Source organism: Leptonychotes weddellii, chromosome X (assembly GCF_054177405.1).
Source record: "Leptonychotes weddellii isolate Sample4059 chromosome X, ASM5417740v2, whole genome shotgun sequence".
NCBI classification, from domain to species: Eukaryota; Metazoa; Chordata; class Mammalia; order Carnivora; family Phocidae; genus Leptonychotes; species Leptonychotes weddellii.
In genome coordinates, this window is record NC_138385.1 from 2,703,167 (window position 1) to 2,719,812 (window position 16,646).

Sequence of the window (16,646 nt, forward strand, 5' to 3'; positions counted from 1 at the left end):
ACCTGAAACAGAACCCATAGTATGGTAAACCATTCCTCCTGCCGGAACCAGATGGCATCCCATGCCAGCCTACCCCAGTTCTCTGTTCGGCTTGCAGAGCTCTACCTTCAGTAGGGCCCTCTAGGGACCAAGTCCCTACCCACACTTCCAACACCAAGAAGCCTCAGCTATGGAAAAGGCACTGTGAATCCCACAGAGAGGAGGTGGGGACTGTTTTTGATGTGGATTTCTGTGAGGGCCACTTCAGGGCCCTGAAGACAAAGAACCAGTCATGGCAAGGTCTAGAGGAAGAGGGATCAAGGTGGAGGGACAGTGAGTGCAAGACCACCAAGACAAGAAGAAGATTGGTGGGAGTGTGGAAGGAATTAAAAGAAGACTGGAGGGCTTGGGGCAGAGAGAAGCAGGAGGAGAGAAAGAGCAGGCAAGGTCAGAGACATGGCCTGGGCCTGTAACAACAGGACCTGGAGACCACAGTCATAAGTTTGGATTCTATTATAGGAATAATGGGAAAACAATGGGAGGTTTTAAGCAGGGAAATGGAAAGGATTTCAGGGAGACAAGGTAGAAACAAGGACATTATCTGAAAACAACTGCAGGCATCTAGAAGAAAGCTTATGGTGGCTTGGACCAGGGTGGGACCAGTGGAAGTGGGAGAGGTACGTGGATTCTGACTTTACTTTGAAAGTTAAGCAGAGAGTAATTCCTGGCTGGTTGGATATACTGGATGAAGGAAAGAGGTAAGTCCAGGATGACTTCAATGATTTTGGTCTCAGCAACTGGAATGGTGGACAAACCATCACTGACATGGGGAGGATGGGAGGGAGCTAGTTTAGAAGAAAAGCAATAAAAGGTGAGTTATGATGGTGTTGATTTTGAAATGCCCTAGTGGTGTCAGGTAGGCTTTTGGATATTCACCATTATCTGGTCACTGCCTTCATGAGCCACTGGAACAATTATTCATAGAAACATTTTCTTTAAATCAACCTTAACTCGGTTCCCTTTTTTCTTTAACTCCATGCTAAGCAGTAATATTCATAACATCAAGGGTTTCGTAGAACGCTAGTATTTTTTTCTCAATACACATTAAAATTAATAACGACAAACATAGTTTCCAGGTCCCCTTGAAGTTCAACCCTGACATTTCCTCCATGCCCAACCCCTAGCAAATTCTGGGCACCTAGCATACACAGACTTGAATTCAGCCATTGGCTTTAACACCCAAGAGCCTCCAAGGGCATTCGAAGGGATTGCAGTGGGGCATTCAGAGAGGAAGACTTGGTCCTACAGTTCAGCGAGGCCCTCAGGGCAGCCACCTAACTGCCTCAGTGAGCCCTGCTCAGCCCTCTGCTTGGTAGGGGGGTTTCACAGAGCGGCGCCCACCACCCTTTTCTTAGGTCCATGCGCCCTCTGGTGGCTGGGTTCTCTGAGTCTCTGCACCGGGGGCTTCTGAGCTTATTTCCAAGCTTCGCAAAAGTGAGGGACCCTCTACCTTGGCCTCCTTTCAAGGAAAGGGAAAGGGGTCAAATTAGCTTTAGGCTAAAGGCTAAGGGACAAATAGGTGCTGCTGAGGCTGGACTTAAGCTGGGCTGAAGTGGGGGCAGCAGTCTGCCAGCTAAGCCGAAGCCACCAAGGGTCAGACCAAAAGGGGAGGGAGAGTGGTGGGTAGCAGCAGGGGTTTTTGTTTTCTATAGAAGGTCACCAATGCAAAGAAAAGAACATTGATAGCCATATACAAATAGGGCAATTTACCTTAGGTGGGTATTTTCAGAGGAAAATGAAGAACATTCCAATTCAAATATTTTAAAAATAAGAGCAGAGAACATCAGACTATGCTGAATAAATACAACACATAATGGAAAATGTACTTCAGTTCTTAAATTACAGCCAGTTATGGGAGAGAAGCGGGGGTGGTGGCCAGCAACAGGCAAGAGAGAGTCACGCTCTTGCAGAAAATAACCAAGGAGGGGACTAGGAGTGGACACAGAGAGAGACACTGTCTGCCTCGGCTGACATCCAGGTGCTCACACAGGCGTCCAAACCACATCTACACAAGTGCACACACACACACACACATTCACATACTCACACACCCCAAGCTTCATGGATATTCTTTCTGTAACTCTTTCATCCTTTTCTCAAAGAATAAACTGTGTTTAGATGAGAAGAGACCAACTGCTAAACAGACACAGCCAGTGTTCAGGACAGTCTCACATAGAAGGCTGTGGTAGGCCTCAGAGAAGAGGCCACTTAACTGAGTCTCAGAGGAAGAAAAGGCAGAAAAGAGTGATCCAGGCAAAGGGAACAGCATGAGAAAAGTCCTAGAAACCTAAGAGAACATAGACATTCAAAGCACCACAAAAGGGGGCACCTGGGTGGCTCAGTCGTTAAGCGTCTGCCTTTGGCTCAGGTCATGATCTCAGGGTCCTGGGATCGAGCCCCGCATCGGGCTCCCTGCTCAGCAGGAAGCCTGCTTCTCCCTCTCCCTCTCCCCCTCCCCCTGCTTGTGTTCCCTCTCTAGCTGTCTCTCTCTCTGTCAAATAAATAAATAAAATCTTTAAAAAAAAAAAAAAGCAGCACCACAAAAGGTGGTTAGACTCGAAGATGTCTGGGGAGAAGGTGGGAGCAGAGCCCTGAATCCTGCATCTCAATCCAGTGGGCTCCCCAGATGACCCAGATGAGTCACCTACTTTGCACTGGGGAAAATTAGGTCCAAGATTCAGTGTCTGCTAGATTGATGTGGGCTGGAAATCAGGCACCCATGGGGGTTGGGCCAAGGGTGAACCAGGCTCCAGTGGAAAAGGCTGCAGATTTCTTGCTAAAATCAAGGAAATATTTTTCAGTGCAGCCATCCCCCTTCTTCTGGGCAGTGCCATTCTAGGGCAACAAAACTAATATCTACTCTGGGTTCCAGCATGTAGTGAAACGGAGCTCCTTAGTGTAGCCTTAGCTATGATCATCTTAGCTATGATCAACTGTTGGGTCCCCAAGGACCCCACCTCCTGGTGGCTCAGCCTCTAATAAAGTGAAGGGACTTAGAGTCCTTTCTTCCAGCCCAGGACTCAAAAGGAGAGCATACACATTTGTGTATTCATGTTCCATCATGAATGCTGCCTCCCTACTGCTGCCACTCTCAGGGATCAGGTCTAAGCATGGGTAATCCCTCCATGGAGAGCCCTCCAAGTGAGTCTGTCCCTGGTTAGGATTTGTTACTGTAAGGTAGGCAAGAGGCCAAGAAATTACATCTAATGTAAAAGAAGTCTGGCTAGAAGAATGAATTCCAATGAAGATCAGTGGTGACACCTACATCCAGGTAAATTGGACTATATAAAAATTAAAAACTTCTGTGTGTCAAAGGACACAATGAACACTGAAAAAGCAACCTATGGAAAGCGGGGGAGGAATTGCAAATCATATCTGAGATGGGCTAATACCCAGAATATATAAAGAACTCCTACAACTCAATATGAAAAAACAAACAACATGATTAAAAAATTTGCAATGGACTAAATAGACATTTTTCCAAAAAAGATATAAAAATGGCCAACAAGCAATTGAGAGATGTTCTACATCACTATTTACCAGGGAAATGAATATTAAGAATACAATGAGATACTACCCACACCCATTAGGATGACTACTGTTAAAAAATAAAAACAAAAACAGAAAACAAACGTTGGTGAGGGTGTAAAGAAGTTAGAATCCTAGTGCACTGTTAGTGGGAATGTAAAATGGTGCAGTTGCTATGGGAGACAGTATGATGGGCCCTCAAAAAATTAAAAATAGAATTACTGTAAAATTCAGCAATTCCACTTCTGGGTATCTTCTCAAAAGAAGTGAAAGCAAGAACTTGAGCAGATATTTGTGTATTCATGGCCATAGCAGCATGATTTACAGTAGCCAGAAGATAGAAACAACCCAAGTGTCCATCAATGGATGAATGGATAAACAAAATGTGTTCTATCCATACAATGGAGTATTATTCAGTCTTAAAAAGGAAGGAAATCCTGACACATGCTACAACATAAATGAACTTTAAGGGCATTATGCTAAGTGAAATAAGCCTATCACAAAAGGATAAATAGTGTATAATTCCACTTATATGAGGTATCTAAAGTAGTCAAGTCATATAAAGAGAAATTAGAATGGAGGTTGCCAGGTGCTAGCAGGGAGGGAAAATGGGGAGTTGTTGTTTGATGGGGACAGAGTTTCAGTTTGGGAAGATGAAAAATTTCTGGAAATTTGTTTCACAACGTGAATGTACCTAACACTACAAAACCATACACTTAAAATAGTTAATATTGTAAATTTGATGTGTATTGTACCATGATTAATAGATAGACAAAGAGACATAGAGAAAGAGATGATAAATAGGCAGGTAGGTAGGTAGGTAGATAGAGGTAAGTGGTATGCATAAAAGCATCTGAGTCTGCACCTAGAGCTTCTTGCCCACTAATTAACACTTGTCCTTTGGGTTCCTAATCAACTGGTGGTACCCACTCAAGTATCTGCTCCTCCAGAAGATCCTCTGCAAATCCCCAGATGTAGCCAGTGTTTCTGTCAAGACCCTGCTACTGGCAAATGGAAACATAGGAGTTTGGTGTGTTCGCTCATTGCCCCAGTGAATCAGTATTTTCTGAAAGCCTCCTCTGGGCCAAGCATGTCCCCGAGGCTACAGACAAAGCAGTGAGGGAGAGAGTGTCCTGGGCCTGCCCTCAAAGAGCCCACAACCTGGAGGGGAAACCAGTTCTGTCAAAACCAAACACACAGCATGATAAGAGCCAGAATATAGACTCGCAAGTGCTGTGGGAGTCTAGAGAGGGGGTGACTGACTGCCTAACTGGGAGCCTTCTCCAAGAAGGTGGTGCCTGAGCTGAGTCCTAAAGGACTCAGTGGGGCTTAGGCAGGCAGCAGAAGACAGCAGAGAGTGTTCCAGGCAGAGTGAGTCCTGGATAAGAGGAAAAAAGAGGGGAGAAAGGGAAAGAATGTGAATAGCAGAGCTGAGCAATAACCACAACTAGTTCAAATGAATTTATTTGACTTGTAGGTGCCTCTACTGAAGATGTGAACTTGAAGAGTCTCCCACCCACTACCAGCCTCAGGGCTTCTTCAGTAATGCTCTGTATAGAGGGGTGATGGCCAGAGCTCCCACCCACCTCCTTCTCCAGGTGGCATTTCCTTGTTCCTCACTCCCTGCCCTGGAATGGACCAGGAACCAAGAGAATAATGATCTCTCTGGTCGAGAGAAGACTACAGAGACCTCACTCCTGGCTGGCAACATTCAGATGGATGAACAGAGCAGGACTTGGAGTGCCTGATGGAGAGGCAGCCCTGAGTGAGCACACTCCTACCTGCCACTTTCCTTTCCCTGCCTTGAGAGATAGACACAGTACCTATGGTAACTGTCTGCAGTCATTTCTTGAACTACATACATGTGCAGGGAAATAGAGATATTCAGAACACATATTAGAAAAGTAAGGGCCAGAACCAAGTGGGAAGCAGCTATGTGCAAAAGAGCCTGTGGAGAGGGCAGATCTGCAGTAGGGTGCACAGTATCCTGCAGATGGGCTTCTTCAGAGCAGATCATTGCCCAGGCTTCCAGGCCCAAGAGAGACCCCTTCAAGATAGTTCAGCTGCTCCTCTCTTCTTTCCTCAGACTTGGACAAGCTAAAGCTTCTGGAAGCTGAGCCACCATGGTCTGCACTGTGCATAAGCTTGGCTATTAGCCGGACTTGGAGGAGGGCTCCTAGAGGCTTCAAGGAGAATTCAAGAGGGTAATGCATACAATATGGACACCTGCATGGCTCTTCTAGTTCCTGGGGTCAAGGCCAAGGCTGGGAAGGCAGTTGAGCCCAAGCCCTTATGGCTCATCAGCAGCAGCTGGCTCGGGGCTATTCATCCCATCTGACAGGTAATCATCCATATTGTTCTGCTTCATCTTGGTTTCCAGAACTGTAATGCGCTGCTTGAGTTTCTGCTGGGCTCCTGTGTACTCAGCCAGCAGGCGGCCAAAGCGAGTGTACAAGGTCTCCATGTTGGTCTCCAGCTGCTCTAGCTTCTCTTGTACATCTACTTCCATGCTGGCAGCCACCTCATTCTCATCCAGCAGCCCCTCCTTCATCAGGATCTCCCGGCCCCTCTCCTCCAAGACCTTCTTGGCATCAGGATACTCAGTCACAGCTTCCATAAGATCATCCTTGGACAAGCAAAAGAGATCTGAGTAACCAAGGCTACGGATATTGGCTGTGCGTCGATTGCCCATTTTGCTGCCCTTAATGTTAAGGATACTGATCTCTCCAAAGCAACTCCCAGCCGAGAGAAGGGCATATTGAGTAACACCATCATCAGCCACTACTGCCAATTTGCCTTCCTTGATTATGTACATCTCCTTGCCAATATCCCCCTTGCGGCAAATGTAATCTCCAGGGCTGAAGACCTGAGGACGGAGCTTCAATACCAGCTCCACCAGCAGGCCAGCCTCACAATCCTGGAAGATACGCACTTTTTTGAGGGTGGACAGATGGACATTGATGGCTATCTCAGCCCTCAGCTTGGCTGGCAAGTTCTTGAGAACTTCCCGTTCATCCACACTCTTCTTATTGGTCCACAGGTAGTCAAACCATTTAATGACCTTGGCTTCCATCTCCTTGCTGACCTTTCGGAACTGCATGTAATGTTTGACAGCATCAATCTTGGCCTGGAATTCAGCCCGGGTGGCATTCATGTTGGAGATCATGGAGCCCACGTTTCCCACAATGGTGGCAAAGATGAGGACACCAATCAGGAAGTCAAAGATGACAAATAAGTACTCCTCATCCTTTACAGGGGGTGGCGTCTCCCCAATGGTGGTAAGTGTCAGGGTAGACCAGTAAAGGCAGTAGATGTATTCCCTAGCCAGGTAGCCATACTCAGGGTCAGTGATGTTGGGATAAACCCAGGTGTCAACCCCAAAGCCAATGGACTTGGAGATGGCATAGTAAATGCAGGCATTCCAGTGGATGATGACCAAGATATAGAGGACCAGGTTGCTGATTCGGAAGATGTTGGGGTAACTGGTACGTGTCTCAGTGCGGTCAAAGAATTCAAACATGCGGGCAAAGTGTAGCAAGCGGTTAAAGCGCAGCTCAGGGCTGTGGATGCCCACAGCAAAATAGATCAGGTCCGTGGGAATGATAGAAGCCACATCTAGCTTGAACTGCAGGGTGTGGATATAGTTGTCCCGCAACTTCTTAGGATCTTTAACCAGCAGCCCTTGCTCCAGAAAACCTAGTAGAGATGCAAACCAGTATATCAGCTCTGCCCTCAGGCCTGTCCCTCCCAATAGGCTAATGCTCAGCAAGGGACAAACTGCACATTCATCCCTCCTTCCCAAGGAGAGGTATAGGAAACTCACTAGCAGAGCTGGCCTGAAGGACTCTAAAAGATGACCACCAGGTTTGAACCTCACTAAGCACATGGGGACTGTGAGGTTCAAAGAGGAGCAGACACCAACTCAAGTCCCAGCTAGGCAGTTGAGTCTAACACAGTGTCAAGAGGGCTTCATAAAAATGTGGACTCAGGACTTTGGACCTATGGGTGATGCTCCTGCATATGCATCTCAGTTGCTCACTTACCTGTGCGCAATCGGATGAAGAGGTCCGTGATATACACTACATCTGAGAAGTAGTCCAGCACCAGCCACACTAGGTAGTAGCCTTTTTGTAGGTCACTGAAACAGGCTCTGCAGGAAGACAGGACTGGACTTCACCCTCAAAGTCAGCCAAGGCCCTCTGGAGGCCTCAAACTGAGTGCCCACTGAGCACAGGGCTTGGGATGGCTACCAGGGACACTGATCAATCACAGTCAGTCTAAAGTCATGAAGAAACTTACTGACAAGCAACTTCTACTCCAATCCTTATTATTACATAGACATCCTTAAACAGACATCCACACTGACCATTACTTGTCTCTCATCCACTGGACTATGAGTACCAAGAAGGCAGAGACCACCTCTTAGTCATTACTCCATACCCTATGCCCTAGTCCAGAGCACCAGGATTTGACAGGTGTGAGTTGAATGAAAAATGAGTCATTGGAAGTATGAATTATAATACACAGCTGAAAAGCCTCCATACCCATCTCTGCAACATACACCTATTGAGAACCCAACACAGACCACTGGCCAATCCAGGTGAGAGAGGAGAGAGTAGCTGGGCTTAACCGAGAGGCAGTGGGAATGAAGAGAGGTTGGAGGCTGCAGGAGTTTTAGGAGGAATTGACAAGACTTGGTGACTGAATGGGTAGGAACCTAAAGAGGGAGCCGAATAAGAGAACCCAGGATGATGACCCAGTGAGTGTACTAGTCAAAGGGAAGAGCAGTTAATTCTGACTACTTGGTCACATTTCAAATAAAACCCCAGCCACCTCCACTGGTGCACAAAGCCTAGAGAACAGTCCTGTGCCTGCCTGATATTCACTTGAAGTCCTCCAGCCACACTAGGCCATCCTGAGATGGGGTCTTAGCATTTGTTCCTCCTTCCCAGAATGTTCCTTTCACCAGCCTCAGGCACCTAAATAACTGATTCCCTCTCACCATTCAGGTCTCAGCTAAGGTGTCACCTCCTCAGAGAGGTCTACACTGACTGCCCTTTCTCTAGTAGCTTCCTGCCTCAAGTCCCTTAGGCATTTGTTTTGTTCATGTTTACTGCCAGTGTCTCCCACTAGCCTGAGAGCTCCAAGAGAGCAGAGACCATGTGTGTCTTGTTCACCGCATTATCCCCGGCACTTAGCACAGAGCCTGGCATCCAATGGGTGCTCAGTCAAACCCTTGCTGAATGAATAACTGAAGTGGGGGATGGGATGGGGTGGGAAATGATGTCAAGGAAAGCTACCTGTAGAGAGTGGCTTTGGATCTGAAACTGTAAGAAGAATCTCCATAGGCTAAAAATGGGGAAAGGGAATTTTCTCTTGAGGAAACAGCATGTTATGATCCAAGAGTAGTGAGTACTGGGGCTGGGGTATGTCCAGAAGGTGGAACTAGAGAGAAGGCCAGGTCCAGAGGGCTGTAAAGGACACTCTGAGGGCTTCAATTTCATCCGGTGAGCAATGGGGAGCCATTGAAGGGTTTGTGAGGAGGAACTGACATAATCAAATATCAGTTTCTAGCAACCACACTAGTTGCAAGTGTGAAGGATGCATTGGAGGGGGCAAGAGTGCCTACAAGAAATGGCTGCAAGACTATTGTAGTTATCCCAGGGAGAGAGGAGGGTGGCCAGGACAGTATTGGTGTAGATGGAGAAGTAAGAAAAGATACCAGGAAAGGATAGACAGGAAGCTTTGATAGCATATTAAGTTGGGAAGTAGGGGGCATTGGGAGTTAATAAGGCAGAGGGAGGTGCCATTGGCAAACAGGGAATCCAGAAAGAAGGCTGGGTTGGGTGAGCTCTGTATACACAGCTGGGACTGGTGTACTCTCAACCCCAAGGCCTGGGCACTGGGATGCTTTGGCCACCCCCTCCCAGATCCCTCCCTGCTCACCTGGCCACCAGCAGGCACCAGTTGTAGAGGACAAGCATAGCAATGACAAATAGCCAGCAGTAGTACCAGTCCCCAGCTGGATCCAAGACAAATAGTTCAAATTTCTTCCTGAGGAGACAGACAGAGGCCAGGCTTGGGGACTAGGTCCTCAGCATGGCAGCACCCCCAGTTCCCAGAGGCCAAGGGTCCTTTAAAAAGTAATTCTTAAGAGGATGTGCAAGGTAAAGACTGGGTTGGCTCAGGGCCCCATTTTCAGGGAGCCACAACTTGGTACTGGGCATCTGAGTATAGCTCAGATGGGCAAGGGTCACCCTTCTTCCTATTTTAACCCCACACAAACCCATTGGTTCTCATGCCTTCTGGAGGTCGCTTGCCCATAGGGCAGGGCATGGCCAGGGGCAGTCTTTTCATTGGGGTGGGTCTCGGGGCCTGGGGAAAGACTTCTGCAGGATGGTAATAAGGGCTCAGGGCTTGTTCCCACATCTCTCCTGGGAAGAGAGAGGCACTCCAAGAAAGTGAGTGCCACGTGCTTCCTGCCCACCCCACCCTCCCTGTTTGGTCCCTGGTCTCCAGCTCCCAAATCGCTTTCCCAGATGCTACATCCTATCTTGGCAAAAACTCTTTTCCTCCACTGTCCAGAAGTGGGGAATGTCGGCTTGGCCAGACATTCCCAGTCGCCAGTTCATTCCTCAAAGAACAGACCCTCCAGCTCCACCTTCTCCGCCCTCCCCACTCCCTCCTGCTCAGTTGTTCCCAGGCCTTCCCCAGCCAGCCAGACCCCAGTATGGCCTCCTCAAAGGCCCACCTCTGTACCGACTTTGGCGCTGGTGTAGGCATACTCTCAGCAGCACTCCCTAATTGCACCCTTCTTTGCATTTACTGACTGCTGGAACTGAGACTGGGATTGGCACACATCCAGGTGCCCTTGCTTTTTGCTTCATGAGCAGCAAGAGGACATCTGGCAAGGGGCAGCTAGGGGAAGAAAAGCCACCAGGCGCTCCCATGGTATTTGGCCCCTGGATGTTGGAAAAGCTGTGAACTAGAGTTAAAACCATAGCAGGTCTCCCCTGCCAACCCGTTTGCCTGCCATGGTAGGGCTTGATATAGACCCCAGTCTTCCTCTGGCAGTGGCATAAGAAACCCCACCAAGCCCTACAATTGCATGCTTGAGAGCCCTTCTAGTCCTACAAGCTGGACAGCTATACTTGGTGCCCTTGTCGCCTTTGCCATCCCCTTGCTGTGTCATCACAGTCTGGAGCTCGGGCCCACGGAAACGCTCCAGGAATGAGTCAGGTCGCAGTTCCTCCTCACGAAAATTCTTGTTGGCCCACTCTCTAATGATCCCCACCAGGCGGACAATCCTAGAGATGAGAGGAAACATGAGCCAGAGAGGAGAATCATGCTGTTCAGAAAGGATGTAGGCCCAAGAGTTCACTATCTGGTGAGGGAGATGGAGAACGGACCTTGGAAACAGGCCAGTCTATGATGTCTGCCATGTTAACAGTTGGGATGGGGGCCAGCACTGAGGGCAGGGGCTGGGGTTCAGGTATGACTCTGAATGCAGCCTGAGGGGCAAGGGGTTGCTCTGAGAAGACTTCCTGTCAGAGGTGCCATCTCAGTTGATTGTGGAGAATAAATAGTGGTTTCCAGGGCAAGATAAAGGTTGTGCTAATGGAGGGCAGACCAGGAGGAATATTGATCCAGGTTTCCTGAGACCTAGGCTGCAGATCTCAGGACCCTCTACATAGACCCCTTTGCTGGGAAAGATTCCTCCCCCTTTCCCAATGCTGAGACAGACAACTCTGAAGGCAATACTCCACTGACCACTCCCAGCTTGCTCACAGGAACCTCCTCAGGAGAAAAGTGCTTCCCAGGGGTCTTAGAAGAAAGGTTCAGTGGGACTGAGAGAAGGTGAGTTATGGTAGTCACTCTGACAGGCCTCATGGGCAGAAGCAGGTAGCAGGAGGGCAGTGGTGGAACCCACCTGCGGAAGCCACCCCTACCCTGCTGGGGGGCATCCATCTCCGCCAGCCTCTGCAGTTCTGAGGAGGTGTCATCGTCAGCTGCAGACTGTGGCCTGTAGAGGAAGAAGCAGAGCTGACCAGGGTTTCTATGGGCATACCTTGTCTCCTATCAGCACTTTTCTCTCCCGGGAGGTGCCTAGAAATCCCATAGCCCCTTTTTAGAGGGTATCCTTAAGCCAAAAGATGGTTTGCTCTTTGATAATGAGGCAGAGCTGGGAGAAAGTAGAGGCCTCCAGGCCATCTCTGAAATGATCCAGCCTCAGCAGACTCACCTGCTGCTGGTCCTGTGGTCATCTTTGCCATTGGCCTTGATGACAGGAGGTGCGTGGTGGTTGTGGTTATTGGCTGGGGAACTCTTCACACCATTGGATTTTTCTGTCATCCTCCATGTACAATGAGTATCCTCACCTGCCAGGGAGATGGCCAAGAGGAAGGTCACAAAGGATCTTGGATACCATATAAGGCAGAGGAGGTGCAAGTGAGCAGTGAGAACAGAACCAGGGCTCACCTGGCAAACCCCAGCATTCTTGGGTACTGCTATGGCAATGCCGGACAGGGGGATTCAGCATTGCCTAAATACCAGGCTCTAATTTTTTTTTTTATTTGAGACAGAATGAGAGAGAGAGAGCACATGAGAGCGGGGAGGGTCAGAGGGAGAAGCAGGCTCCCCGCCGAGCAGGGAGCCCGATGCGGGACTTGATCCAGGGGCTCCAGGATCATGACCTGAGCCGAAAGCAGTCGCTTAACCAACTGAGCCACCCAGGCGCCCAATACCAGGCTCTAAACACCAAGAAAATGAAGATGCTGTCTCCACTCTGCCAGGTAATTTAAAAGGCAAACAACACTAAATAATTTGCAAAATGTGCTTATTTTTCTTTCACCCCAGTGAATTTTTTGACATATGAACTATCAAAGCTAAAACAAAACAAAATGGATTAAAAAAAAAAAAAAGATGGTATGCCTGGGCAGCACAGTCAGTTGAGCATCCAACTCTTAGTTTTGGCTCAGGTTGTGACCTTGGGGTCCTGAGATTGAGCCCCGAGTTGGGCTCCACACTCAGCATGGAGTCTACTTAAGATTCTCTCTCCCTCTCCCTGCCCCTCCCGCTTGTGTGCTTTCTCTCTCTCTCTCAAATAAACAAATTAATTAATTAAAAAATACTGTCTAAGGCATCTTCTGGTGCCCTGGCTTTCCAGATGTCTGGCACATGCTTAGGATGCTGAGCACCTCCAAACCAGCCACTGTCCCCAAACTCCTGACCCATGGGAGGAAATGTATCTCCTTGGCCCAAAGCAGTTGCCTCTCCACCACTCCCCCCTGCTCTTTGGTTCTCCTGACCCAAGACCACCTCAGAGCTCATGCTCCTCAGGTGGGAGTTCATCTCTCATTGACTTCTTCAACCAGTGGTACTGTCTCTGGTGCTCCTTCCTCTCAGCTCTAGTCACATTCTTCCCAGTACCCTCCAAGTAATGTTGCATAAGCTGAGAAACAAAGAGGAGCCCAGGGTTGGAGCAGGGAGTGAGGAGGAGAGAAGGGAGAACTCCCATGGGCTCCATAGGCAGTAGTACCAGTCATATGACTTTCTCCTTTGGGCTACAGGGAGCCTTGGAAGAGGTGAGCAGGACCATGGCTAGAACAGCATTATATTCTAGAAAGATCCTCTGGCTGCTATGTACAGACTGGATTATATGGGGAGCAAGATTGGAGGCAAGGTGGTAGGGAGAAGGCTGAAGAAGATGGTGCCAAAGGAGCCCAAGACAAGTGGGCAGTGTGGAGAACTATTCAGGAGGGAGAAAGGACAGGACTCAGAGATGGATGGGGTATGGGGAGCACTGGAGAGCAAGTGGGTGGGATTACACAGAAAGAAAATACAGACTGAGGGACCAGGTCAGAGCTCTGGAGAACCCCAGAGTTTAAGATATGAGTAGAGGAGGAGGTATTCACAAAATAGACTAAGAAGGAGCAACCTGAGAGGGAAAAATCCTGAAGAGAGACAGGTGATTACATTCACTCTGCAACGTTTCTTGCCATGGGGTCAGGGAGGCTGGGGAAAGAGATTCAGAGCAGCTCTTCCCTGCTCAGGTTGGTCAGCATGTCCCACCAGATTTGATCAGAAATGGTCAGCACACACCCCGCCCCCAGGTTGCCTATGGCCCCTACTGCTGAAACCCTGCCACACTCCTCATCACCTCATCCCCCCCATCTACCCGTTCCAGCTTCCAAAGCGGTCACCATGGTGATGGCAGACACACCAAGCTCTATGGTGAATGGTAATAACAAGCAGCCTCAGAGCTGCTCGCTTGGTGCTCTCTGTGGGACTACAGCACTGGGATGCTAATGAGGGCACCTGAGGGATAAGAACCAGCATCTCTAAGTCCCTGTTTAGACCCTAGAGGCAGCAGACCATGGAGACAGAAAGTTCCAGGCAATGCAAACAAAGGTGGTACCACTCACACTGATCAGAGTTGGCCTCAGTGGAGCACTGTTCAGTGAATGAATAGCAGGGGTACAGGTGGGGCAGTAAAGGGCAAGTCCTTTGCAGGGATGGAAGAGACACTGGTGTGAGGAGGCTGGACCCGGAGTGGAATGTGAGCAGAGGAGGCCAAGCCAACCCAGGGAGGCTGCAAATACCAGAAGGAGGACTTGAGGCAGCCTCTCACTGATAAAGATCCAGTGCAGGCCCTGCCGACCACCACTTGGACCTCTTCCTTACTAATCATCCCTGATAGCAGTGGCCCTCAGCCCACAATAGAAATAACTGTGGGGGCACATGGCAACATTTATAGCCTCTCTAAGGTTCTAGCACCAAGACAGATTCTTCTCCCATTATTCCTGCTCCTTCTCTGCTATGAACAGTCCCTTCCTTCCGTCTGAGTGTCCAGCAGCTGCCCTGCCACACACATTCCTGTTCATCAGAACCACCCCCTCAGGCTGCTTGCCAGGGAACAAAGGCAGGCAGCTATCTCTTGGCACTGTAGGCAGCTAGGCCAGTGGTTCTCAGCTGCACACTCTCCAAGAAACTTCATCTAGTCCTAAGGCTTCCATTACCATCATGTCCCAAATTAAGGTCCCAATTCAGGCATCTCTCCCAAGATGCCCACCCATATCTCCAGCTGCCTGGTAGACATCTCCTTTGAGGCACCTCAAATGCAACATAACTAAAACTAAACTTGATACTTTTACCTACAAATTGGCTTCTCCAAGTTACCCATTTCATAAAGGGGGGCTGCCCTCTACCCAGTCATCCAAACCAGAAACTTGGATGTCAACCATAATTCCTTATTTCCTTCAATCATCATACCCAGACAGCCTCTGTCCTCAGTCAATTGTCCCCCAAAAGTGTCAAAGATCTGTCCATCTACTGCCCTCCATTCCCAAGGCCCTGGCCTGGTCTCGAGCCTTGACTGTTGCTCTGCAGACATGCTACAGCAGAGTCTGACTGCCTCAATCCTCACCAGGCTCTGGAATGGAGGGGAGACATGGACATCATCAGGGTTTGCTGGGAGTTAAAGCTCTCAGAGGGGATGAGAGCAGAGAAGGAGGCTGAGGATAACATTCTCAAGACCAGCAAAGGTGACATGTGGCCCAAGGAGCTGAAAGAGTGGGGGAAATTGGTGACCTTATCAAAAGCAGCCTCCCATCCTTCTCCCCTCTAGCAGCTATTAATTTGTTTTCTGTATTTACAGATTTGATTCTGCTGGTTGTTTGTTGGTAGGGAGATGGGCAAAATGGGTGAAAGGGGGTGGGAGATACAGGCTTTCACTTACATAATTAATAAGTAACAAGGATGAAAAAGGTACAGTGTGGGGAATATAATCAATGGTATTGTAATGGTGTTGCATGGTGATAGATGGTAGTTAAACTTGTGGTGAGCACAGAATAACATAGAGAAGTTGGATCACTATGCTGTACACCTGAAACTAATGTAACATTGTGTGTCAACTATACTTCAATTTTCTATTTTAAAAAAAACCAGCCTCAAGGAGTAGTGGTAAAAGACAACATGTTTTGCAGGGTTTCATAATGAGTAGTAGGTGAGGAAAAAAAGATATGAATATGTCTAACTCTTTCCAGAAGCTTGACTGAGAGAGAAAGGAGAGAGAGTAGAAACTCGAGAATGTGGGGTTGCAAGAGGTTCTCTGTGGTGCTCCTGTTATTCTTTTAGTGAGATAATAAAGCAGGTATAAAAGTTCTGAGGAGGGATTCAACAGATAATGAAAGTATCTGTGCATTTGACCAACTGCAGGGGGAGCCTGATAGATTCCCTGGGTTGAGAAGACAGACAAGAGAATCCAAGGAGACCAAAGGCAGCTGGAGTTTGCAGAACAGAGCACTGGGGAAGAGAAAGTTGCACAGAGAGAGAATTCTGGAGATCTGCAGAGTCCCTTTCAAGTTTTCAGCTGAGCATTTATCAACACACACCTATGAGGAAGGAAGTTATCCATGGCTGGGGAAAGAACCATTCCAAAAAATTACAGGTTACAGTTCCCAACCCTAACACAGGGCTTGGAATAGTGTCTGATGCCACCAACTAGACTGGAAAACTTAATAATTCATGGGGTATCTGGTGGTGTATCCAGAAGGGTCCTGCTACTGTAGTGGGGAATAATTTGTTCCTAGACTGAACACTGTTCTGGTCCCACTGAAAAAGTCTGAAAAGCAAGACTCAAAAGGATCAAACTTTCCAAATAAGTTCACTTCATCCCAGAGCAAGACTCAAAAATATCTTTTAAAATAATAAAAAAGTATCCAGCATCCAACAAGGTAAAATTCACAATGTGTGGCATCCACTCAAGAATTACCAAGCATATAAATAATGTCTCCATAATGAAGAGGAAATGATCTATTAATTAAAACACACCCAGAACTGATACAAATATAGAATTACCAGACAAGGTTGTTAAAACAGTTAATATAACAAAGATAAAAGAGAATGATAAAAAGAAAAATCAAAGCACCACTGAGCCGTGGGACAACTGCAAGTGGCTGCATATAGGTGTTGGTGAAGTTCCTAAAGGAAGGGGAGAGAGAAAAATATATATGAAGAAAAAATGGCCAAAAGTCTTCCAAGTTTGACAAAAACTATTAAGCCCACAGATACAAGAAGCT

At 48.0% G+C, this 16,646-nt stretch overlaps 1 protein-coding gene across 1 annotated transcript; it reads right to left on the bottom strand.

The window, feature by feature from the left end:
* Positions 1-5,857: 5,857 nt before the first annotated feature.
* Positions 5,858-11,919, bottom strand: CNGA2 (cyclic nucleotide gated channel subunit alpha 2). The gene is made up of 6 exons (XM_006751262.2): positions 11,810-11,919; positions 11,498-11,590; positions 10,719-10,874; positions 9,514-9,621; positions 7,611-7,717; positions 5,858-7,263 (listed from the first exon to the last, which is right to left on the bottom strand). The coding sequence occupies exons 1-6, from the start codon at positions 11,917-11,919 to the stop codon at positions 5,858-5,860; spliced, it is 1,980 nt and encodes a 659-aa protein (XP_006751325.2).
* Positions 11,920-16,646: the final 4,727 nt, after the last annotated feature.

Bases quoted from the DNA above. Each gene is read 5' to 3' on its own strand.
- CNGA2 (XM_006751262.2), bottom strand. From the start codon at position 11,919: ATGACAGAAAAATCCAATGGTGTGAAGAGTTCCCCAGCCAATAACCAC. The intron at 11,591-11,809 runs GTGAGTCTGCTG...CTTCCTCTACAG, and splicing joins GACCACAGGACCAGCAGCAG to GCCACAGTCTGCAGCTGACG. The intron at 10,875-11,497 runs GTGGGTTCCACC...TCTCATCTCTAG, and splicing joins GGTAGGGGTGGCTTCCGCAG to GATTGTCCGCCTGGTGGGGA.